This window comes from Tenebrio molitor, chromosome 1 (assembly GCF_963966145.1).
Source record: "Tenebrio molitor chromosome 1, icTenMoli1.1, whole genome shotgun sequence".
NCBI classification, from domain to species: Eukaryota; Metazoa; Arthropoda; class Insecta; order Coleoptera; family Tenebrionidae; genus Tenebrio; species Tenebrio molitor.
In genome coordinates, this window is record NC_091046.1 from 3,063,669 (window position 1) to 3,090,838 (window position 27,170).

General features: G+C 44.6%; 2 protein-coding genes across 7 annotated transcripts in view; both read left to right on the forward strand.

Moving 5' to 3' along the window:
- LOC138136240 (cyclic GMP-AMP synthase-like receptor) overlaps positions 1-27,170 on the forward strand; it is a 200,949-nt gene that overhangs the window by 162,155 nt on the left and 11,624 nt on the right. The gene's annotated exons all lie outside the window — the stretch shown is intronic.
- Positions 1-27,170, forward strand: part of LOC138136209 (puratrophin-1-like) — a 215,879-nt gene that overhangs the window by 157,930 nt on the left and 30,779 nt on the right. For all 6 annotated transcript variants that reach the window (XM_069055271.1, XM_069055282.1, XM_069055299.1 and 3 more), the window contains one exon: positions 22,624-23,221. In XM_069055271.1, the coding sequence (XP_068911372.1) occupies positions 22,624-23,221 (598 nt within the window). The remainder of the gene's footprint in view (positions 1-22,623; positions 23,222-27,170) is intronic.

Genomic DNA, 27,170 nt, shown 5'->3' on the forward strand with positions numbered 1-27,170 from the left:
ACGGCCTCGGCTCAAGGACGTGGTTTTCGTTCGATCAAGACGAAATAATGACAGTGAAATTGTTGTCATTTGTCCGGAAAAAATCGACGAATAGAGAAACACCCGAGCTTGTCTAATTCACTCCTTCACAAGAGACGAAGTCGCAGTTGTTTCTGATACAACGCTATGGTTTTTTGGAAAAGTCTATTTTACTATTTGTTCTTTCGAATCTAAAAGATAATTTGATAGTCTTTATCTTGCTGTACACAATGTTTTTGAAACAGTACCACTTTTGGATTAGAAAATTTAAAAAACAAGATAAGTAATCGTGTTCTTTTGGAAGCAATTTGTTAGGTATCTATGTATGTATAATATGTAGTAGGAAACGATATTTGGAACTCATTATAAAATAAGCCTCTTCCATTGGTTTATGGCTTGTCCGTAAAAATATTACCTGATTTCGGTCGCTTCGGCACGCTCCCAACGTTTGTAGCTTCATGGTCCTTACTCGAAATTTTGTAATGTGTACCAGAAATTTTGACTTTCCATAACAAATGGATTATTGGATTTTTTTATTTTGAGGATAGACAACAAATTAAAAACCGATGGTGAACCACAGGCCTTGAAAAAAACTGCAGAAGTGACTGAAAATCCAAAATCAACTGTGTCGAAGTAAGATATGTTTAAATATGGCCCATTTCTGCACCTTCAATAATGTGAGTAATTTATGATGACCGACAGCAAAGGACTGTCCCAACCGTTCCAACCCTCATAAAAGTATTAGTACTATACAAAAACCTACATAAGTCGTTCCAAATATCGTTTCCTACTACCGTGAAATCGAAAAAAAATTTCAGTAATTTTGAGAACATTAAAATCTTGATTTTCATAAAGCAGTGAATTATGTGTGACCTGTCGGTTGTAAAAGAATTTCCTCACCTAGTGCAATGAAACCACAGAATGAAACAATGAGATTTAAAACTCCCGCGCCTTTATCCAACGGTGAGCACATCGCTTGTTTACAAATCTAAGGAGGTTATGTTTTTGGGGCTCTCTACTGTCTCTATCTGAAGTCAAAAAGACAAAAAGTTACGCCGTAAATGACTTCAATACGATCGAATTTTGGTAAATATAATATTTATCGATGACATCGAAGAACAACTATTGTTTCCAGGAGGAAGATTAACTTTATTACTAACTCAAACATTGTGAAAAAGGAAAGGGTCATACATGAGGAGCTCCAATCGTATTCTTTACAAAATGTTCGAAATGTCTGCCTTCAGCTTCCAAACATAATGTTACTCTTCGCTTCATGTTTTCAAATGACCTTTGCAAAGTTGGGACATCAATAAAATTGCAGACATTTTGGTTTATTTGTGTCTTTGCACGACTCCTGATATTTCCACGATTAAAACAACCTAAAAAGGAGCAGATGATACAACCTAGCATAACAGAACTTAACATTTACCTTCCACAATAAATAAATTCCAATAAATAGGTAAACCAGTACAATATTATCCGACACGGTTTTCACATTCTTCTTGTTACATCAGTCTCAAAGTCACTGTAACATTTTTCATATTGCCGTTTCGATTTTTCAGGTTTCAAATGCGACACTGCACGATTTATAATATTTTTTTAACTCTGGATGAGTACACGGAACTGAAGCATCGTAATTTTCTTCGGACATTTTTGCAATTTTTCTCAAAATGAATTGTTTTATTTATGTCGCTTCCATAGCGACATGGCGACATGTAGGCCGACTTTATTTTTATTGACAGTGAAGGAAATTTTACTTGTTCATTTTATAATTACAAATTTTTGGGTTGCACACAAAATGTTGTGTACACCTTGGCTACGAAATCCTTTGACGACCTCGAGATTGTCTTGTCTCGGCCGCAAAGCGGCCTTGACGACAATTTTTCTTTCGGTTCGTCAAAGTACGATTTCGCATCCTTGATATTCAAATAACTGTTGCATTTGAAACCGTGGCAAGTTTTCCGGTCGGAATTCGGAAGTGTCGACAGACATAATCTGCATTATTAGAGGACAATTTTCTGAAAGGAAATTATTTCCATCACGAAATCTCACGTTCGTGACTTCGTTGTCTGTTGCAAAATTTCGGAATAATTTGCAGGAAGCGCTAACGAAAAATCATCGAAAACTGCAAATGAAAGTCGATGTTTTTTTTCCTACCCGATCTCTCACTTTTCGTCTTGGGTAATGAAGTTCATGCTGCGTCGAGGATGCGGATGTTGTGACGACGATAATTATAAAGTAAAATCGGTAACTCGAATCCCACAATTATTCGCAATTAAAACGTTGTAATCGTCGTCATTAATATTGCTCTTTGTGGTGTTTGTGTGATTGTGTAATTATCAACGAGATTAAAATAAGTACACAGTGTAATTACTTGTCGGTATTAATTTATGACTACCGGATCATTTTATCCTCTTAAGGAATTAAACATTCGCATCTCGACAAGGTGAGCAGATTAGCGGCTCGTTAATAAATCGAAGAAGAAATGATAATGTCCTAGGATTTATGCGATGGGAAAACGAGGGGAACGTCGTCGTTTCGCAGGTTCTCCGCTAGAGATTTCGATCGCTAAATCAGACATGCAAGAAAATTAACCACAGCAGGATAACGCGCGCCCCCAAACTACAAATTATTCTGAATCCGGCCAAACAGGAAATCGGACAATCGGAAGCTTTCGGTCGCAGGACTCGAGACCTTCCCGGAGTGGTCGACTCGATAACTTTACTTTTTCTGGCCCGTGCGTCTTCCTGCAACCCATAAATTTCCATTTCGAGAGTTAAATCGTCGCACAGGAAAAAACAGCGCGTTAATCCTGTTCCTGATCGAGTAAAAGTTGTTATTTTAGTTTGCCAGTTCGCAATCGTTCTGCGTTCGAACATATAAAAATGATTAATATAATAAAAAAGCTGGTGATCGAACGAAAATGCAACAAAACTCGTTTGCAACGAGTAAAAGTTGTTCGGTTGAAAATTTTGTAACACAAAAACCGTTTCGAAGTAAAGACGTTGCCTGTGGAGGAAAGTGCATTTTAGGGTGCACCATCTCGCTGCAGTGTGTCGCATTGTCGGGTGATTGCACCGTGGGTGAGTGGTCGAGAAGCGAGGACGCCGCTTCACAAGAACACGTACAACGTTTACACTTGCTCGATATTTATTGCATTCGATATCTGTAGGTAATTGCTTAATTATCGTTCACCCAGTGGGTAACGTATCTGATGGTCTTGATAAAACGGTTCGCCCAGTGAAAGGTACCCGTTCGTTTATTTTTTCCGCCTTGAATGACTGCCCGTTTTATGAAGCACAATGGGTGTTAGATTACTGCAAGAATGCATATTCATGACGCATATACCTGCCAATTTCTTAATCGCATCAAGTGGCAATTAGTGTCTTATTAATTAAGGTATGGCTTGTCGGGCGTACAGATATATTTTTTTTTTGATCGTGCCGACTCGGAGGAATTGCTCGCGGTTTGTAAAATGGAGAAACAATGGGGTTTTAACTCGAAAGAAGAGAGGGCCTCACCCACATACTAATTACTGTTTTCAACAGTACGTCCAGCTGGTAGGCCATATTTATTGCGTTATTGTGTTACCGACGCGCTGGTAGCATCTCGATGGGGCTATTTGCCATGAAGCCAGACAGCCGGAAGTGATTACTCGATTGTTCCTTGGCGTCTACGTTTTGTAACTGTTTTTGGAACTGATGGCGGTCTAAAGTCTGCAGAACCATAATCTTCCGATTCCCGGATCGAAACTTTGACCACCACCAAAATTTTTGGCCGTTCTTGGTCGTGTCAAGTTGTCAACGGGCATGTTTAAATCTGTCGTTGGAGTAGTACTCAGGTGCTCGGGTGGTTCCTTCCTCCACCAGCAGTACCGGCACCGATCCTGGGAGTACTCCTACTCCTTACGCAACTGATCCGATCAAATATTCGAATTCTTGCCGTCTGAATCATTTTCATTCATGTGATCAAGAGTTCGGATCAAGGCCGGTTTATTTTTAGAACAGCCGCGAGAGAAAGACAGAACCGTCGAGTACTGAATGAAATGGAAAATGTTAATTAGGCGTTCCACACCAACACAGAATTATATTAAATCTGACAATAATTACGTCTGTGATGTAACGACTTTGACTTTTATCCGAGCGAAAAAAGGCGGATAATGGAAAGGTGCGAATCGAGCGGAGTCCCACAGACAACGCTTAGACGACCCATTCTTTTAGGAGTAGTACAATATCGGCGCTGCGCCCACCTCGTTCGGTCCCATTTTTCGTCGTTCCTTTGTTGGTATTTGTCTAATCGTGCGTTTCTTTTTCAGGTGAGCCAGTCTGAACGGGCCCCAGGGTCAGGTAACAAATTAGATCAATTAGTAGCGCGCTTACTTTCATCGATTCCCGCGTTTCGAGCTCCTCGCCGCCATCAATAACGGCTAATGAGCGGCGAAAAAGGACGTCCGTTGATTAATCGGATCGATTTGTTGCCGTCTTCAAAATTCAGTAGAAAGTCGCCGTTCGTTAAGAAACACCACCACGACGGCCACGATCCTCCACCTGCTCGCCCGCCCCCTCGTCCGCCGTTCGCCAATAAAGATCAACGGCGGCGTGACCGCACGCTCTTGCAACCTCTTTAATAATGACGATATCAAAATGCTCTTTTAATGAAATGTTATTAGTGCTGGGTGTGCTGGTGCCGGGGCACAGTTATTAGCAGCGCGGCGATGGGTTTTTCGCCGAGACTCATGCATGCACAAAAGTGAGACGTTATGGAAAGCAACGATTAACCACCACAATCCCATAATTCAGCGGCGATTTACAATAGCGGCTCCGGCACGATTTGACCACGTGACACACTTTAGTCCTAAATTGTATCATGTCTGAGGCGCGTTCCGATTTTACCGAACTGCGAATTTGAAGCGTTTCGTAAAAGTTCGTGAGCGCAGAATTTCGAACGCCATTTTCAAAGTTGCGGAAGAATATTTTATGGAAACGAAGGCGAAATGTCAAACCGGGAAGCGGTCCTGAAAGATTTGATATTTGCCTCCAACAGATCCGTTCGCGATGAGAAGTCACCAAGAGAAACCAAAACTGAATGCCTTTCGGATATATAACGAACCTTACACTTTTCCTCACTATAAACGCGCGAGGAACGTTTTTAGTATGAACGAATAAGTGAACTTCTGTCATTTTCTATTCTTGATTGCCAAAATGGGGTCGCACGGTCGACATTTTGCTCTTTCTTCCTTTAGTTCGAGAATTTTTGATCCAAGGTGTAAAAGGACCCTTTTGAAATATTCAAATGATCTTCTACTATGGGAATTGGGCGATGATTTTGGTTCTGGATTTAATTTTTTACCAATTTGCTCAAAAGATGAGAAGCTCTTGTAAAGTTCTTTTTCATCAAATGGTTTGGTCTGCATTCGAAAAACTTCGTGGTTTGGTCTTCAGTGGAGAAACTCCTTGATTTGGTCTTCATTAGAGAAACTTCTAGTTGTCAATTTGTTCATCCGAATCTTTTGATTTTCTTTTTTCAAGAAATATGTATACAGTTTCCGTAAATCGAGTGAATTTTTATGGATTTGAAATTTTTTGAAAAAATGATTTTGGATTTGCATCAGCAGACAGAAACCGACGACCACGTTGAACGCCAAGAGTGGACGGCATTTTGTGTCAGACTTCGTCGTTTGTTGGGATGCCTTTCGGCTTACGTAACGCGCCTTATGCGTTTCCTGTAGCCAATTAACTCTCACTTTTTCGGGGAAATTAACTCCCGAATTAACGAAAGTGCAAACTAATTAAATCTTACTTCTAACAATTCAGAAAAAAATTCAATTAAAGTATCTCGCCCTGAGCCGAATCTATCGGTTAGCAGCGCTGCTCCTGATTGTTTTATCAATCAAGTCGATGATAAATTGTGTGGAAAGTGTTGCGAAATTGGCCGTAATTAAACGCATTGTGCACAAGAACCTGAGCACCCAAACACTTCGGGCCGGAACGACCTCAAAGGCGTCCGTTTCCGACATAATTGATAATCGATCGCATAATAATCAGACTTTCACTGCCAAAAAAACCGAATTAGTGGAGCGAAACGTTCACAATGCGAACTGCACAAGAAAGAGCAAAAATTTGATCGACGGTCGCGATTCTGCAGCTCCAGGTGGTGCAGTTCTGGGACGGTCTGAGACGTAATCTCCTCGATATCTGGAGGGCGTCTCCTGGGCGCAATTCCGCCCAGGAAAAATCACCGGCATCACGTAAACGAGTCTAAATGTCCATTGTGCGTTTTACGACACATAACTAGATAAGCACCGCTCATAAAACACCGATTGGATTTAACAATTACCAACACTATTCACCAGCTGTTTTGTTACGAACATAAAACCGGAGTCGGTAATGTCGGGCTCTGTACCCGAGGGCTCGGTGCGGAACACCCACATGGAAGGAAGGAGTCAGGTGGGTTCTCGTCGTTTGGAAAACCTTCGTAGCGGGCCTTTTTTCCGCGTGGTGCGCCTCCGACCTCGACTTTTCCGGCCTTGCACGGCGAAATTCGCCGTTTCCGGTCGATCGGATCGCCTCGACGATGATTTATCCGATCGGCTTTGTTAATTACACGTTAATGGTGTCGGATTGATTTTATCTGTGTCAGAGCGGCATCGGCGTATTGTGTTTACAGTTAGCCATTTGAAATTTTAATTTGCCACAGATTGCCAACATCGGAATATGGAAATTTCACATGATTTATCGCCCGGAGATCGAGCAAAAGCACATAGCGGTTGTAATAGGAAGATAAACGTTTTGTGCTCGCGTTCCTTCCAGGAACACTCCGCACCAGTCTCGGTGTTTTCTTTACGAATTAACGTTAGACGTCCGCACAAAGGGACACATTTTTCGACCGAATGCCGTTCGGATCGTACAATGCACCTTGCGACTTTTGTCGGCTGCGTCTACCCATTTGATTTTTTGTCGTCGCTTGAATGGAATGTCCGAGAACTGGGAATTGCGCAACTTGTTATTGTTACGCCACTGGAATAACAAAGTAACTTTAATCTTTGGACAAGCTCAGATTTGCCATTAATTATATTCTCTTTCGCGCACAAAGAGCGCTAATATTTATGTTGTGTCCTCTCGGGCATTTCTAACGTAATGGAATTAATATGCCTTTCGGATTATGTAATGTACCGTACGTATTTGAATTTGCTGCTCGTTTTTATTTGTTCGTGGAGACCCCGAGTAGATTTTTTTCCCGTGATGTGTAATATCAATTGTACCTATTTTGTTTTTAAACGCGACGTGCGCAAGAAACGCAATTAATTCGATCTGATTGCGCAAGAGAACAGAAGTTGATCGAACGGAAAATCTCAGATTTATCAATATTTCATTCACATAGTAAATGTCGTCTTGATTTCACGTCGCGGACATTTCTAAAAAGCGATAGCCTTCAGGGCTATTTAATGAGCCGTGGATGTGTTTGCCAATTTAATTTGAATTATAGTGACAGCTTTATCGAAAATAGCAAAATACCAGGATCATTTGAAACAGTTTGTCAGGAAGCTCGTCGTGTAAAGAACAAAAAGTGCCTTGAAATAAAAACATATCTATTCTAACGCAAAAAGGCTGTTCGGTCCATTTTAAGGGTACTATAGTACATATTTTTTTAATCTATATTTGTATCAACTAATGAAGCTCGAATGAACTATTGTACCTCAGAAACAAAACGGCAGTCAAAATAATCAAAGCATGCTGATTTTGCACCACCAAAGACGGCAGAGTTAGTTTTGTCTATTCGATGCATGTCGACCACATCCACCTCATTGCCTGATTTGGTTCCGTATGATTTTTATCTCATCCGAAATCTCAAAAAAATCCTTGGTGGCAGAGGATTTTCCCCAGAGAAGTTAAGAGGCGCATTCGATGGCTATTTGAGGAATGGGATAAAGACATTGGGATGGGATTTTAAAAAATATGATTTCTTCAAGTAGAAAATCACAGTATGTCATTAGCAGTTCGGAGTTATTCCAAATGACGGTCTTGTATTCAATTTATTAATTAATTATTTGGAAAAGAAGTTTGGACAACTTGGCACGATCAAAGATTCATTCTTTGCTCTTATGTAAGTTGATTTATTTAAAAGAATGCTTTTGTGATTATGTAACGTGATTATTCCTTATCGATTTTAAAACAAGGAAGCATCGTGATTAAAGTATGTTATTTATGTTTATGCAGCGTGGTTTGCAAAATGCCCCGTCACTTTTAAGCATCGAAGAGAACTTCATGTGTTTCGTTTTTTCTCCTTTCATATTTTTTCCTGAACTTGACTATGCACTCTCCTCCATAACAAAAAAATTGAAAATTCATCAATACCTGTCAATATTCAATATTTCTATTTTTTAACCGCGCTGCAGAAGCTGTAGTTTTTTTCGTCTTGTAATTTGTTTTCTCAGCCCACTTTCAATTCTTTCCTCTTGTTTGTGGTTAAAAATGATTTTTCATGAATCGCTCACGTTTTATTTATTTCAACTTATTCATCACTGTCTTGTTCACCTCTAGGCCGAAAATCGCTTTCTTTCAGATCTAATCTAGTGATGTCTCTTCATCTTCATATATGTATGTATATTTTTTTTCAACTGTTTTCTCTCCCGTCTTCTGCTTTCTCGTTGTGATAAAATTAAGCATTAGTCTTATCTACATTATCTACGTCCCCAACGCCATTTTTGGTCATCCCCCACCTCTGGAATTGTTAAAATTATTGACAGCCAATTACGAACGTATTTTTTACGGTATCGACACCATCTTCATTTCCTGCTTTATGTAGGCCGGATAAAAAATAAGTCCGCGATAGTCGACGAGTTTGACAGAATTTCTAAAAAAACTCACGAATCTGGACGAAATCTCCCAGTCGATTTTCGCCGGTCCAGTTCCAACGTAACGTACCTTTACCGACTTACGTTTGCGGAACTGGCCGTTCTTACTGTCGTCATTTTTCAACCATTTAACGTGGAGAATGACGTCGATAATAAGATAATAATACTCGAGGCGTGTACTATTTCATTCATTAAAATCTCATAAATATCAACGCCCCGAGGAACGCCAATGCAATATTTAGCGTTAATATGTTGCCATTTGACGTTGTAATTTATTTGAAAATTATGGTTTCGTCGACCAATAAAATCCCAGTTACTTAGCGAGGCACGTGAAAAATGCAGGGGAGGCTCTTTACGGCGCCACTTAAGATATCAGGTGTCAAACGCGAACGCTATTGGATGCCGAGTCGGTCGATCCACGCGAGATTTGTCGCCCGAGAAGTGTCCGGTCGATCCACCCGAGATTTGTCGCGCGAGAAGTGTCCGAGAGCGGGATGTCGCAGCGAGAGCCGACTTGATGGATGACTGTCGGAGTGGGCTCGGCTGGCAAAAATCAGGTCGCAAGAAAGAGACATGCGTCAAATTCGTTTTAAAAAATGGCATTATTGTTGCGGCGGTCGTAAATTAGGAGCAAATCGAAATCAATCAAAGCGTTCAGGTTTACGCATGCACCTAACGAGCAATTTCCCTTGACCTTGTCTGTCGGTCGTGAAAAAGTGAACAATAGAAAGTTGTTATGTAAAAAAAGTATCGATAGCTGTCCGGTCGAACCGCCGTTACGGACGGGGGCCGATATTTTCGCACGTTCGGCGGCGGCGGCGGCGGCGGAAGCAGTCGCTGATCGAGAGATAGTTTCAGTGTCCCATCGGACACACGGTCGGTTCACTAATTATCTCCCAAATTTTTATTAAGCGGCGAAACCGAATGGTTCGGCTTCTTCACACGCCACTTATTCTCGTGGAAGTGCTCGGCTGTTGTGGCCGCTTCCGCCTCTTAACGACGCAAAAAAATTAATTAAAAACCGATTTCGGCCAATTAAATCGGCGAGGGAGGGAGCTCTCGAGAGCTGCGAGTCGCCGCGACTTGTGGCCGATGGCGCGATCGCAATCGCCCCTTGCAGTTTCACTTTTTCGAGTTTAACGACGTTCTCCATAACGACGGGATCGCTATCGCGGCGGCTATTTTAATCGGGATGGCATGCGGATCGGGTCGCACCTGTTCGTGTCGCGACTTTTTTCTCTCGTTGCGATAAATTCCCGACGCCAATAACAATAAACTTCGTTCCGACGAAACGGCGGCCATAATTCACCGGCCGAACCCGCCGGTAATAAACCGTGCACTTATTACCATGATAATCAACGGGCGCTATTAGTCACGGCGGCGAGAAAAAAGTCGCAGCTTCGGCGGACGACTTTTAGATCGTAAATCATCCAATTTTAATTTGCATAGGATTATAAGATTCGCGATCGAGTGCTGATTGAAGAGTCCGGCTCAACGGTCGGTCCGTTTTGATTTATGGATCCGGATCGGGCGGGGCCATCGATCATCGGACCGACTAATTGCGATCGTTGTCCACCCGCACCCGAGACGCGGCGACAAATCTCGAGAGAAATTCGTGTCGGCGAGATGTCGCAGTCGAGAAGGGAGCCTCTTCGGCGATTCCGTGTCGCGTTTTCCCTCTTGGAGGCGCACACGAAAAAAATTCATTCGGATTCGGAATGCGCCGCGACACAGTTTTCACTCGGTAATTGTCCCAGATAATGGCCCAAACATGGGCTACGTCGTGACTCGCGGGACGCTTTATCGGCAATTAATTTTATAAACGGCGATTCCGGACAGATACGCCGGTCCGAAATTGACGGAGAGGAGGGAGAAGAAGAAGAAAAAAGCACCGATCAGTTTCGACGAATTAATCAGGGCCGAGACGGGAAGATCGCGGCCCCGGGGCCACCGTGGCGTGCTAAAATTTATCACCGAGATTTTAATAAGTGATACTAATAATAACGAAATTGCTTTCCCTCTGTCGCTCGTGGACCCGAAGAAAAAACGAAAACCGCCACCGGCACGCTCGTTTTCGACCCGATTCCGGCGAGACGACGCGTTTCCGGATTTTTCCGGGACCATTGTATGCAAATACCCGGCCACAATGACTGTCAATGCTGATTGACAGTCGATCACTTCACTCACGTCCGAGGTCAGGTCAATAGAAATTCCGTTTAATTGTTGACATTAAAAGAAAGAAAGGGAAAGATTTTTTTTCGATTGGAGATTGCCATTGGTAATATTTTGATGGCCGTTCTGACCCACATAGCGGCGACTTCCCAGCCAGATATGGGCAAAAGAAAAATTCTCAACGTTAAATTGGCTTATTAGGAGAATAGATTTCTTGCGATGATTTCACGTCGACCACTTCCTCGTTATGTGATAATCAGCGGTGCCCATCGACCTTTATTCGTGGACGATCACAAATTGTGCCCTACGGAACCGGATCCGAAGCGAACCGCCCCCGCCCGTCCTCCGGGTGTACCGCAAGGACCCGCCATATCAGGATGCACTCGTTTTGGCACCTCCAACTCTCCAAGTGAGTTCCTTTTGTGAAACCGACATCGACCTTGACCGCCATGTTTGTTTTAATGCATGGGCGTACGAGTCCCAGCGTGTTTGCTCTGCACTCGATCAAAAACTAGACGTGTACGTACTCGTACTCCATTATCCCGCGATGATGGCCGCTCTTCGACATATTTATCCGTTTAATTACGACGATACACTTTCGACCGTGTGCGTAAATATGTAAATCCCTTCCGTCTCCTTTGCATAACACGTGTTACACAACCGACTCCCTGATGAAGGGACCTGAAGAGCGAGCGAGTCGCGTCGAAACGTCGATCGGGAATCTCACGCCCGAAACTGACTCTGAGAAGAAAGCAGCGTACTTACTCCGCTTGCTCGGTAATTGATCTTTCGTTTGACCGAAGACTTGTTGGTGGTGACCACGTGCCCGATCCACCGAAGAAATCTGTGCTGGATCACCATTTCTCCTAATTAATTCCCGATCTTCGATCGGATCGAAATGCTTCATGATTGTTGTCTGCGCGAAGAGAAAGAGTTACGTCGACGATGACCGAAACTTCGGCATGAGTCACGGTGTCATGGACCATAAAATTTAGAGCTTTGCCCAGTCAAGGTCCGTGTCTTCTTCTTTGTTGTGTTACGGCGAGACGACCGTTGCCTTTAGGAGCTGTTATTCATGACGTTAACGAGTCGAGTTATTAATAAAATTGAATTATTCATGTTGGACTGTTGGAAGATGGTAATTTGGGGTTCCGAGCAAGATGGCGAAAAAAATTCCGCCGCCATATTTGGCCGGAAATCGACCGTTGTCCGCCGAGACTTCGACTAATTAACACCAATTGATTTTTGATGGGTCGTCATCTAAGGTGTTAGATTATCGTCGAAGCTTTTACGTGGAATAGAGCGATCGTTGTCTAAGAATGAAGATGTAGAGGAAGTAAGCGGTAGCTTTGAAGTGTGGGCGTAGACCATTAGAAAGACAACCTTCAAAGTAGATTGTCGAAGAAAAAAAAATTGCCTAGAACTTTCCGACAGAAAAACGTTGATTTTACCATAAATGAGGAGCCGGATGGTCCAGATGGTGGTTCTAAAAACACTAGAACGCATTGTGATGGTCAGGATGGATCAAATTGGAAATTTCTGTTTTTCAACAGGATGGTGCTAGTTTCCACGCGAAATTTCTTGCTTCTCAGCCTTTGATAGCAGGTTAAACGGTGCCGATCCCAGTCCTCTCGACACCTGGTATTACTCATCTAGTAATTAATCCCGTCAAGAATCCCGAACCTATAACTCACGAACGAGCGATCGAGGAAACGATCGCGGCCGATTCGCACGGTCTTCATCCACCGCAATTAGGCCTTTGAATTACGACGGGATAAACCGGGAAGTCGAGAAAAATGATCGCCGTATCGGCGACAGATCCCATTATTTAAAACAGACCGAACGGAATTTAACACCTGTTGGGAGGAGATGTTATCGCTTGAAATAAGAATGCGACCGCTTCTGCCGAGATCGCGGCCGGTTCGTGTGTGCGTATGTGTGACACCCTCGAGCCTGAAAAATCCTCAGGTAATTATTTTCCACTCTCCATTCCTCGTCCATTAATCCAACTCGCGTCCGCGAAAAACGGATAAAAGGATAATAATTCTGTCCGTGCGTCCCAGATGCAGGTGTGCGATTGTGGCGAAAACGGTCGACCCCCACGGGGGTGCTTCCCCCGGTACGGACCTGTCCCGTCTCGGGGATGAAAACTTTATTGGACGGATTAACGCGAAACAATCGCGTGCGTCTATTGTGGACGTTACGGTTCGTTGCTTTGTCTTTTGTTGCAATTTGCCTCGTCCTCCTTCGCCTTGTATTGATTGACCTGAAACTCTCGTGACAGCTCTATTAAGAATTGGCCGGATTGCAGAAATTTAGAAGGATTTATGGCCCATACGACGCTACACAATCAGAAGCGACTGCCATAAATGCGAACGTATCCAGAGGGCTTTCGTAATCGAGTCGAGCTTTGTTTCCGGGAATACGGTTGTGGAAGCGAACCAGGAAAGAGCTTTCGGACTCAAAGTGAACGGTTTTGAATCGACACCGGAGATTTTATTTTTCGGGAGTCGACCACGGAGCCATGTTCTAATTTCGTCGATTGTTCCACCGCCTTTAATCGCTCTCGTAAAAGATAATCCACAACCGAACCGTTAAGTTCACTTCCGTGTTCTTGGCGTGGTAATAAAATGCTGAAAATAATCTTTTTTCCAAAGATAAGACTCTCGTCATTCTTTGCCAAGTCGAATGAATTCGGAGGTGTGAAGAGATAACGAAAGAAATATTAGATACTTTGGAAGCGCTGAACGATACAAAGTTGTAATGACATCTTTTAGAATATTTATAGTGTCATCGGCGTCGGTGGTCCTCAATGACGTCGGCGGCGTTTCTTCGGAACGATGAAGCTGGGGGACCAGGACGTCAGTCGCCCTGGGCAGCTAGGTCACCGGGGAAGAAACGCCACCGACGCCGGTGACATTTTGGCGCCCAACGTGAGTCCCTCTTCCGGCAAGGCAGCCGGAGAACCCAATTCCTCGACCGCTCTAAAGAGCCAGTGGTAACATAATGGCGCCCAACGTGGGTCCCTCTTCCGGCAAGGCGCCCGGAGAGCCCAATTCTCGACCGCTCCAAACAATAGAAAAGAAATATTAACATGAGAAAGATACAAACAAATCTGAAACATTTTTGTGAGTTTAATCTCTTCATTAATTTTTGTTGGGACATGTTATGAACCAATGGAAACCTACACAAAAGAATCTATTAACAGCACCAAAAATAGAGTGCAGTGAGAAAAGATATATTTTTTTTATTTTGACATCGATCATAAGTTGAGAAAGATAATTACTTTGAGTAGTATCGTTTTAGCGTTGACGTCTCAGTTTGAAAAAATAAGTTGCCGGTAAATCTTGCCTACCATGAAGGAACTAATCTCTGTCGCTTGTTAGTTGAGAAAGATAAAATGCAGCAACAACTGGTGACGTTGATGAAAACAAAGCCATTTTTGCACCTTATTCCACCACTAATTAGTTTTCCGATCACTTTCTTCCACACCGATAATCTTCGAGTTACCTCAGAAATGTCAAAACCGTTGAAAAAATGTAACAAGTGTGCCAAGACAATTTTCCTCCTTTCTAGTTTCATGATTTATTCCCTATTCGCCGGCATTACGCAAAAGATAACGAAGACGTGATTGATCGAACGGCAGAATTTCACAGATCTGGATCGTTCTCGACGGCAGAAAACGTCGACGATCACCGTTCCCGTCGATCGAATTTCAGACATCTCGACAAAGACAACGTCGATCGACGGAATTAATTATCCTGCGAGGATTTCGCACTCGCCAACGCCGGGTACTGTTAGGTCGACGGTTTTTTCGATGGCCGCACACTTCATGAGAAAAGAGAATTTTACGACGTTTCCACGAGCATAAAGGAAGTTATTCATTTCGACTCTAATGGGTTGGATCTCGCAAAAATCGGAATGTGTTAGAACCGTGAAGCCTGCCGTATGTATCATATTTATGCAAATGCGTTGCGTTTTCCCACGTTAGCGGACGTCAAAAATCACGGTGTAAAACATACTTTATTTTTGCGCCGTTAAGTCTGACGCACACGAAGCGAGCCCCCACCAGGAAGCTCAAAGTGGTCTCAGAAGTTTTGTCACAAAGTCTGAAAGATAACGGGCTCAAATAAATTTATATTTAGAGCAACCTATGGAAATTCAATTGTTTGCAACATTTTTCCAGCGTAGAGAATGACACAAGAAACGTCTGACATTTTAACGAAATAAAATTAGGTTAGAAAATATTTTTAATTTTTGTAGTGCATTCTCCCTATACCCCCTCCACGGAATATGACAATATGAAATTGGGAAAAAGCTTACTATGTAACCTGTGTAACTTCACTCTGTTAACAGAATTAGAATGTCGCCTACGCCTACTCTAAATATATGTATATTTATTTGAAGGCCCGATTTATCGGGAGCGTTCCAATTATCGTTCCTTTTCCAACACTGTTTTCTGCATGATGTTTTGCCATATCGTACATCTCGAAAAACTTCTTTTTCAAAGTTTTGTTTTGAAAAGTTCCCAAAAATTTTCCAGTTTCTCCAAAAAATGTGGATTCTCTCGCTCCGAGTCACAGTATTTTTCTTAGATTTGTCACACAGGATGCGCATTCCTCGATTTGAAAGGACTTCTGGACCGGTGAGGTCTCGAGGCTCTCTCTGGGAAGAGGCGTGTTATGAAGCCATAAAACAGCAGACGACTCGCCGACGACGTATCATCGAATAAATTATCGACTCCCTCTGTATGGTTTTATGCGCGAACTTATTGCCCGGCCGGGCTTAATTTATTTATTCGTCGACGGGGTCATCAGCTGAGAGAAAACCAATTAGCGAGTCCCGGAAACCACCTAATTAACGTGAACGTAATTTTTTACCGTTTCGGTGCACCAAGAGCACTCCGAATTTTTCCAACAGAGCTTCATAATTAAATCAACCGTTCCAAATAGGGAAAGCTCGGAGCGCTTTCTTCGTCGCACAATACGTCCGACGCCGTCCGTTTTTTTCTCCTGGTTTCGTGTAAAAGGGAATTTTCCCACGATCTCCGCGCACATTTGCACCCGTTCGAGGTGTGAATCGGCGCGTGGGCGCCCAACGTGGCGCTTTCGGTCCGAGGGGGCCCTCGGATTCGGCCGCGAGAATGGAGAGCGCACACAAAGTCACGTTCAAGGTGTTCTGTCAATTTTCGAGTTCGCTTTCTATTACGAAACGTTAATGTCGAGTTGACGTTTCAATTAGTCGGGTTTGTGGTCTTAAAAACGCCTTTCCAACACGAATTAACACGTCGTTAATTTCGGATTACGTAACGCTGGCGGACGAGGGGTGCCCCAAGGAGGGCCATCAACTCCCACCGTCTTTCGGATTTGACGGCTTACGCGTTCATTACGGAGTTACGATCCTGAGCGATGATCATGTTGAAATTCTTCATGAACGGTGTGGATGACAGGGTCTTGATAAATCGGCCAGGATGCCGAGGCCAGATATCGCGTCTTTGAACGCGACGTTCCTTCGTCCTTTCTTTCCACTCTCGCAGCTTTTTTTTTGTGCGCCACTGAAGTAGTCGCACGCACATTCATACGCGTTAATCCGCGAGTGCTCGTACGCGTTAATCCGCGAGTCCTCGTACGCGTTAATCCGCGAGTCCCCTTCAGCGTTCCTCGACTCGTTCCAGTCCTTCCGGGTCGGCGTGAGAGCTTTTCGGAAACGATTTCGCTCCGTTAACATCCGCAAGATGTTCGAGACGCAATTTCGCTCCGTTGGAACGAGCCGACGGACCATAATGCGGCCTCTTCTTGCGTTAACGACTGCAATGTTGCGGAAATTTATTAAGTGGTCGCTCAAGAAGCTATGCACGGAATCGTCCGCTTAATTTGCGTTCCCGTTCTTTGGTCGGCGGCGGCGTCCGCAATTAGTGCACTTTGAGACCGAAACAATGCACCGCAATTAGCCTCGCTCGCGCACCCGAATCGTCGCCGCTCCCTCGCCCGACTCGATTAATCGCTCTCGTCTCAATTCAACACTCCGATTGTCGATTCTTGCGAGCAATTAGCCTGTCGAGGCGGTCGTTAATGAGACTTAATAATCGCGGGATAAACATCTGCGAATGCGAAGTGATTTAATGAAATCTGATCGAGTCGGAGAACGAACGGCAAAAACGAGTTGTAGGAGTAGCGAGCGATATAACTTCTTGCCGAGAGAGAGACCTAGAAAGTTGGATTTTTTGCGTGCCGGGACGTGTCCCATATCTGCGGAGGAATCTATTGACCAGAACCGCGCGGCATCTGCATGGACAACGTATATGGTGCTCGCACACACATTTTTTTTTTCGACGGTAATTTTAGAAAGTACGACGATAATTAAATGGGCTTTGTGTCGAGCACAATGTCGGATTGTGTGCCGTTCGCGCTATATTTGGTTCCGATTGTAAATTTTACTTCACCAGATGAAATTGCGACTCCGACACTCGAAACGCTGACACCGTAAAATGCGAAACGATCAAAAAGTACCGTCGGACCGTTGCCAACGCGTTTCGTCAACGACCTGGACGTCATCAGCGACACGAACACCAGAAATCCAGAAATCGGTCGCACTCTCTCCGCACCGGAGTCATCTTTGGCTTTCGTCTCTCCTCGCAAGGTTGCTCTTCGGAATTGCGTTATTATCTTCATTAAATTGTCAAAGGAGCAAAACAGTGAAACTGAAGAAGCTTTACGGCAGGAAATTACCAATAAATATGCACTTCCGTAATGACTCAACGGTCATTCATGATTTAATATGACTTAATTACCATCCTCGGGGCATCATCGAACACATTGTTCGCGACGATCGATCGTCGATCGAATTCGATTTTCGTATTGCGTTTTCGGCGGGTCCGAACCGAACAAATATCAATCATAGAAGTGAAAACGAACGCTGAGCCTGGAGCGTATCCCGTCCTAGATTGAAAATCGGGCGGCCGAATGAGTTTTTACAATCACAAGGTGAAATTTTTCGATCGTGAGTCGATAATGTGCAGACTTATTGTTTTCAGTCATGATATGTCGATGCGCACATTTGAAGAAAGCTGACTCGGATTATACACCCGGAGCCAAACGTCCATCCCGCGAACAAATGTTTCGCGTGTGCCGGAGCTCCATCTTGTTGAACCGGACCGACACTCAACTCGCCCGACTTGCTCTGCACAATGGACGCTCAATCAGTTACAAAATCATCGCCCCCTCGCGAAAAAAATCCAACGCAAAACATAATTATCTCGAGATGAGCCGATTACATGACAATAGAACATAAACCCCATCACCCCCATCGATAACACGCGATTTCCTAGGGGGGGACAGATGGCCGCTCTCACGGGGCTTACCTGTGTCGTAACGATTACATTGTACCCGGTGTCCAAAAAAATTCGTGATTGATAACACCCGGGAAACGTACATCGTTCAAATTTATTGTGGGGTGACAGTTAATTTATTAAATCTAATGGTCGTTAATGGGGACAATGCGTGCACAATGATGGACCGATGACAGACGATCAGTTGAAAATAATGAACAGTTACTTTGGCAATAATTGGGTCTTCCCATTGTTCCGTGAGGTTTTTTTTGAGTCGACGATGTTGGCGTGATGTCGGGGGACTAGGAGTTTTTTTTTCTATCAGAGAGGAGGGGAAATCGTGCGGAAAAGAAAGTGTTGCATGGATGTTCATTTGTCTTTAATTTGGGCACGCGACTCGGAAGGGAAGTAGGCTATGGTGAATTAATTGTGTCAATTTGGTGATAATTGTGGCGTAATTGCGTTATTTAAAATGGAAGCCTAAATATTTCTGCGATTTTCACCGGTCATTAAGGAGTCCAAAGGTGTAATTACGCACGACAGCCCGAGAGTACGAGAATTAATGCGAAAACGTGGGGCCCAAAGTGGCGCCTTGCGGGACTAACCGCGAGAGAGAAGTTTAGGTGGTAGGCGAAGAACCCGTCTCGGCGTCGACCCGGGGTGAAGCAGGAGCCGCCGTCTTGACCGTTTTGATCGATGGCCCAAGACACGCCGCACCGTCGGTCCCAACATTGACCGATGGCCACATCTCCCGTCGAAACTCTCCACCGAAGAGATTAATAACGACGACGACCTCGGCGGGGTTGATCGCGACCGGCCGGTCTTTGTTTCCAGCACACGCTCGAACAATGCCGTCCCTGACCTTCCGCAAGGTGGTACAGCACCGGGACCTTCGACGTGGTGGGTCCGAGTGCGGAATGGAGGTGAGATAATGTCGTAATAAATTACACAACAAACACCCAACGTTCTGTGGCGATACGTCAAACGGCAATAACAAGTTGTGCGTGCATCGGGGAAAAATCGCACCCATACCCATAAAGATCGTCGAAGCGGTGGAGGGTTCGTTCGTCGAACGTCAACGATCGCGCGAAATGAAGGCGTTCGCGTCCGCGAGATTTACGTTTTCCGGAGGGCGAGTGATGGGTCGGTTCTTCATGCAGCAGCAGCAACAGTCGTTAGGTCTTCGCGGTACTCCGGTCTATCTGTCATCGACATCTGTATTGAATAATGCAAATTCTCAGACGTGTACGTACAACCGCGACTCGACCACGCCGGTATCTAATCGACGATCTGGAATTCTCAACTTGTCGGGGAAATGTTATGACAGCTGAAGAATGCGCCGCGGAGAAGCGCCGGTGGGCTCGGACGGTCCGATTGTTCACCAGAAGAAAAAGGACTAAGTCGGGAGCTACGTACACTTTGTGAGACTCAGCAACGGACTGCACGAGAGTAGGAAGACGTACCTACAGGGCGAGCGACAACAAGAAATGGAATCGTAAAAGCTCCAACTTCTTGGAGTCCTCGTCGGAATTGTATTCTCCACAGGAGAACAATCTTTTTCTTACGTTAGGGCTTAGCTCTGCTTGTTCCATTGCCTCTGTCCTTGTGATGATGCCTTCCAACGATCGTACGTTTATGTGGTCTTCCTGGGAGTCGTTTTGTGTCTGGTTTCTGTGTTTGCACTTTCTTCCCTAATCTTTCATCTCCCATCCTTTCAACGTGGTCTCTTCTTTTCTGTTAATGTTGATTGTTTCTTTGTTAGCCTTGGAGTTGTCGTGGTCACTTGGAGAAGCGCCATTAGACGAGATCATCCTTTTTTATTTCCGGAGCAAGATTGTTGCTTGGTCTAGTTCCGAGCACCACCTCGACTAATCCGTAAAATCGCTAATAAGGATTTTTCCGGTGATCGGGCTCTTTCCCCGGCGGCGAGCGCCGATTCCAGTCGCTCCGTCCATAAAGTTACCAATAAAATGGCAAAGCGTCCAATTATTCCGCTAAAATTGCTTATCATTACCTCGTAAAGACGAAACCATCCGCCCTCCCTCCGCGCAACAAAGTCGCTCTTCGAGACGCTAATAGAGTCGGAAGGCGGTCCCGCAGCACATATCGTTATTAAATAATTAGCCTCGTTTAATGGCGAAACAACAAATTTCATTCGAATTAGCGTTTCCAGGTTAATAATAACCTTGCCCCACTTTTGTTGCACCGTAGAAAATGCCTCTTCGGATATCGTCGAGAGCGACACGAAAGTGCTCAAGAGACGTCTTCGCTCGAAATGATGGAAATCACTTTCTTGACCCGGCATCGAAATCGCCGAATAAGCGCGGAGGCAACAGCTGTCGGTTTACCGGTTCTGGGCACAATGCGGAAACCGACCGATCAGGAATTCCATCCGGGAGTCGACTTCGACGTAGAGATGTCAACGGCTGGGACGAGATCAACTCGCAAAATTTTGGAAGCGGCAGGAATGCCGTTCGCCAGACTCGACTTGACCCACTGAGCGGGACCCTCGACGAAAGTAAATTATTCAAATTTCCGTCCCGGAGCGGAAAGCTTCGGCGGGGAGCGAGCTTAATTAACAGGTCACAGGTACGGACAGTACCAAATTAAACTCATCTCTTTTGGAATGAATTCCCAAACTTCGGTGTCAGACCTGACAGCAGGTTATTTACCACACATGGAATTATCTTCATTCGAGTTGTCGGTACCGAGAGTACTACCACCACCAAATGGAATACCGCGCCGCTGCTAATTGAAGCTTCTTGCTTGGAGACTTTGCATTTTTGAAAATCTCGATTGGTTTGGAGAGATTTCTCTGTAAAGACAAGAAACTGAGTCAATAATGGCGCACGAACGGTCATAAAATTTAACGGCCTCGCTATTTGAAAGTAAGTACTTCTATTATGGCATTTATCTTGACACCATCAGTGTCATAAAAGAAGCGCTTTAAACATCCGTCCATAAATTAATTTAAGCGATAAATACGGGAACGTAAATTAATAAGTGTCGTATGGTGCGGACGCTTAAGTGGTTAAATTGATTGTGTCCAACAAGAGGTCATCCGCTCGCATGTTTGAACCTTAACCTGTGATTTCAAGCAGTTCCTCGTGCAGAAAACGCCCCGACACGCCGTCTGTTCTTCTTTTCCCTAATTGAACACATGGCGTCGGTGTCGGATTTCTTGTGCTCGTGCCAGTTTCACAACCGATTGCTTTAATTACTTCGATCGACCGGGATTACTCTCCGACCGATCGGGCGAGTACTTTTCCACCGAAAATTGCATCAGTCGAGAAAATGCCCATGTCGTTCATGAGCGGAATGGCGAGCGTGTGGCCTTAATAAATTTTTATCTGCCATTTTAGTGCCGCCTCCAGATAGAGGAGTCGTTGTGCGTCGACGACACAAATCGCGGAAAATTAAATGCTAAGAGTGAAATACGAATTTCCTGTTTACGCATTCCGCCTTCTTTTCGGTTGCTCAATTTTTCCATCATCTGGTCCAGGTTTTGCACTATTCCGTCGTGCACGTGCACATTGTTGGAGCTGGAATCCTGGCCGTCGTGCATCCAACCGCTCTGTGCCATGTTGGAACAGGAGCTCGGCTCGGAATTACAACATCGAGGAATTTGGTTCATGACACACTTCATCTTTATAAATGAGCGTACACGAGGCGAATGATAATAAATTTCATGTAATTTTATGCACGCTCGGCGCGGAATAATTCCACCATTGCGATAATGGCAAAAGGCAAAAATTTCGACGGGACAGGAGCGACAACCGAGAGACGGGAGTTGTCGTTGCGACAAGTGTATCGTCGCTAATTACGCGAGCCGGAGCAAGTTGTTGCCCCATGGTCTGTTCCATTCACCGAACGCCATAAATCTCTCCCTCTGCAACGTGCATTTGCGTAATTTACGCAAGAATCCAAAGCGGATTACGGGGGATAAATTAAACCATTATGGACGTGTTCGAGGGCTTGGCGGTAATCCTGCAGGGGCGCTGGTGGTTTTGCACTTTGAGATGGCGTACGATAATTCGCAGGGTCTTGGACAAACATGGTTGCCCGGGGACCATACGTTCGGTATTGCCGAGGGGTTGAAGAAATAATAATAAATCTTGCGTAATCTTGAGTAATATGAATGTAAACAACGTGTTTCCGAAACGCGGAAACAGTAGTGGGCCAGATGCGGACTCCTGGGGTGCGCAACCACTCCACGAGAAGCGATGTGATTGAATTTTGTTTTTTGTTGCAGTGCAAAACCCCCGAGGACGGCTCCGCGCCTCTAGGATGGCCCCTGTGCCTGGGTCCTTCCGGTGTAGCGATCCACCTGGGCCCTCTCGACCCGTCCGCGGTGAGGAACAGCGACTGCTACTTGTGCGTTAGGAGTCGCAGCGCCCCCGGCCTCGAGCTGGCCCTGATCTGGCGTCAACATTCCCTGATCCGCTGCCACACCGTAGCCGAATTCAAGGATCCGCTCGCCAATCTGGACGACATAATGTGTTCGAACCTGCGTTCCGTCGCCGACTTGGAGCTGACCTCCTACGACGACTACGACGGCGCCGAGCTGCCCGAGTTGCTCCAGAACCTGCTGGTGTCGGTCGAGCGCGCCATCGAGAGGGTGCCCCTCGACGATCTGACTTTTCCTTGTCCCCAGTGTCTTCAGTATTTGCCTTTGGACAGGCGGGAAGACGATGTGATGTCTTGTGCCTGTCAGTGTTCGTGTAGGTTGCCAGACAGTCCCGTCCTCAAGAGGGACTCCTCCATACAAACTAGTCCGATGTTCGAGTTCGCCGGTTCGATACCGCACATCGACAGCGACGACGAGGACGACAAGGACTCCGTCAAGAGCGGTAAGTCCAAAACGAATCGGAATCCACGGTTTCGGCATCGAATAACCTGCGACACCTGGAGGTGTCAGCAACCGCCAATTAATTATTTCGATTGGTCCTCGATGTTGTTAACGTTCTTGATTATTTATTGACAAACCGCAAGGATTACGTAACTGATCAGATTAATCGGGAATAAATGGAAATCTCGCCGCGTAAAGACATGCAAATCTTACTCTGTAATGCAAGCAAACACCCCAAAGCCACGATAACGGGTCGCGTCATAAATATGCATCTGGCTCTAATTGACATCTAATTATAATATGGAAACAAAGTCGGTGTAAAATGCAATTTCTCGTTGCAAAAAGTTCATCAAGACGAGAACCGCCTCGGCGCGAGTCGTTTCGGTACTGGAAGATGCAAAAACGTCCATCGAAGACCTCACCGCACGTGTGGTCCCGGGTTCATCAACATTCAAGTGCGTCCCTCGTCGAGATTAAAAGCAGAATCTCGCGTACACGTCAAAATCGAGATTATTTAGGTCGCCGATGCGACCAGCACGCTCCTATTTATTATGAATAATCACATAGGAAGCCGCGAGGATGGTATGCGAACAATGATTAATGTTTCCCCGAGGTAATCACAGCCGCCTACGCCGAAACGCCAGGATAAACACTCGTTGCAGCCGAATGACATCTATTTGTCAATTCGTTAATTTGCATAGATGAGAGCCGCTCTTAACTACCGACCGACAGCTCAATAATTCCCATGATGGAGGAGCTTGCCAAGCTTTCCGCCTCGTGTGCCACTTGGAAACGTTTTTTGCACGGCATTCGTGTTCTGGGTCGCTGCTGTTCTCACCTCGTTCTGCTGCTGATGGAAAAATTGCCGGAATCCTTCCGACGACCGTCGGGGTTTGCTAATCGAGTTAGCTGCCGGTGTTACCGGCCGCGAAACTCTGTTTGCGTCGACGAGTCGATTTTGGGCGAAGACCACAAGGCAAGGTAGATCCAGAAAACGCAGAAAGAGCGTCGAACCAAGACCAAGAGCGCACTAGATACAGATCTAGTGGACACAGGTCCAGATCAAGAGGAACGAGACCAAAAGCCACTAGTGCCAGCATTCTTAAGTGAGTTGGAACAGGTCTTGTAGGAATATCTAATTTATGGATCTCAGGAAGACCACTTGGACGCAAAAAAGTGGCGAACAATCAAGAATCACAAGAGAACGAGTTTGCGTTCATTTCCTTCCTCCGAGGAAGATGTTGTCCATTGTTGATCCCCTCAGTAATTTGACCGGACCTATTCGCTGTTGGTTTGTTTCGGGTCGGTGCAGCGAATCGCCGCGATCTTCTCTTCGGACGATCGCGATCGCAAAGAGAGATACTGGTGATAATTTGATAAGAGTTGGTAATTGGTTTCGGCCGCAAGTGCGGAGCAACACGTCACGATAACTATAATTTAACATTCAATTATGGCACAACTGGTACCATCTCGCACCGTCCGCATCTGTCCGGATTTGTCGGTGGCCGCACCCGCACGAAAGTCGTCGTTTCCGGAGTTTTTTCCCCTATTCGCGATCGCGAAAGCCGCGATACAAGTACGCGATCTTCCGCAGAGGCGCGTGCATCACCAAATACGGCCGTTCGGTCGTGAAGCGGGGCAAAAATCGGACGAACGCGATTATTTGTTTGGCCGTGGGGCGTTCGTGGGTCCGTTTGGTTTGCGCTTTTGCACCGGAGCGCCTTTTACCTCGCTCCGGAAAACGAGCGCGGAAAAATTCCGACCGTGGGAAGCGGCCCGAACGGAGTAACGGTGACGGTTGCCCAACAGGGCCGCCCACCTCCGCCGTCGGTGCAACCTGCTGCACATCCCGAGTGCCGGCGCGACCAGCACACCTCGGTCGTTGGCACATTTTTCATTCATAACGCCGCAGTAGCGAAAGTAATTCATACGAGAGAGCCCACTCGCGTTGCATTGTACCGGTGAACAGTTAGACCGGTGGGCAGGAGTCGTGCATGCATATGCATACGTTCTACGATATACTCTGGGGCCGCGCGTTGGCGTCCTCTTCGCCTCGCACATTCATTAACATTATACAATTTGTATATTTTTATCGGTCTGTCATGTATTTGGGACGCGCGTTCACCCGTCGCGGCTAATAAATCGCAATTAGGCGAGTTCGGGCGACGCAAATTGCCCGATATCGACGGCTGGGATTGTTTGCCGTCATAACACGGTGATTTAGTGGAGCGGAGCGTGAAGGGAGGCGATTGAACGTTCGCCGACGCGGAAAAAGAGGACCTGCGGTGGACCCGTGAGGGACGCCCGACAGAGCACGCTTCCCTAAAAAAAGGATCTGATTGCGCAACACGCGTGATCATGTTGGAGGAAGCGCCGGGAACGACACTCTAAATCTCGTCGGTGTCTGTTGTGGCAAGCACCAGGTTCTAGTCGAGATCTTAAGATGTTTGGGCCGTGGGCAATAATTATCTCCGAGGAGCTCTTAAATCTATATCGGAATTAGCTGCAGGAAGGTACCAATTGAGAGGTTGATGGTATTAATTGATTCGAGTCGGAATGGAAGGATGATTTTTATCGATAATATATGGATGATTTCTTATTTGGAATCTCATTAACTTGGTCAATTTGTAAAGGGAACAATTAGGACGTGACAAAGCGTTATTTGAGTTTCGAAGAAGTGGCGTAAATTATTGTTGCTTGCGGAGGTAATATGTTAAGTTAACCGAGTCCCGTTTAGAGGATGACAAACGCTCCGAGGCATGTAGATATTGCCAAGGAAGATACAAAGAGAGTACCAAGAGAAGAATGAGAAATTGTAATTTGTCTTGGACTTTTTTTTTTCATTTTCGCAAAGCCCAATAGAATAAGTAACATCTACTAAACTGAGGTGAATGGAAATTTTAGTATCTCAAATTTTCTTGGAATCGTGAACCAATGAAGAAACATCGTCATGATGAAAAATAACGAACCACAATTTACAGCCAACAAGAAACGATAAAAGAAAGCCAATGTTGAATTTTCAACACTGGAAAAGAAGAAAAATGTTTGCAAAACGACGATTGTCTTATTGAGTTTGAGGCTTAACATTAAGATAAGAATCTTAAAGGCACAACCTTTAGACCATTTGGCTTCATAAGATCTCAAAACCTAAACAACAAAAAAGAAAAAAAAGGTGTATTTTTTTTTTTATCCTGTTTATTATGAAGTCATAATAAGGCCGATTTTGAATATACATATAATGAGGTCTATAAAACACTAGTGGACTTATGAAACCATAAAATTAAACAGTTTAGAGAGAATTGAACAGTTTATTGAACATCAAAAAATGTAATACATACATACATACATAAAATTAGAATTAAAATTACAACAACTCTTTTTTTTTGGCGTTAAAGAAGTAACCCAACCAACAGCATGTCTTCGCTTATCCCAGAAACATCATTTTCTTATTTCCAGTTATTGAAGTCATTTCTAGATTTCTTCGGTAGCAAACTCAATGTGACTTCTTCAACATCTTTTGGTGTTGGATTAAACTACAGGGTTATTCACCGTAGAGTTCCAGCGAAAATTTAATGTTATGCAACACAAAATACCAAAAGCTCAGATTGCAAGATACCATGTTTAACGTTTTTGTTCTCTATGTAAGGTTATAAGAATAATTTTATAGTCTGACATTATAAAATAATTCGTACGTTTTACACGATTTTATCATGTATAAAAACGATGAAAAAACAGACATGATTCTCCTTTTTAGTGAGTGAAGTAAAAATGCTGTTCAACCTGCACATGTTTAATGTCAAAGATATCCAATAGGCCTGCCTATTTGTAACGCTTTTGACTAACGTTGATTTCATCCAATATTTCTTCGTGTAACTTTACATAGAGAAAAAAATGTCATTTTGACTTTTAAATGGAACTGTTTTGATTTCTTATTTGTAAAATGTTAAACA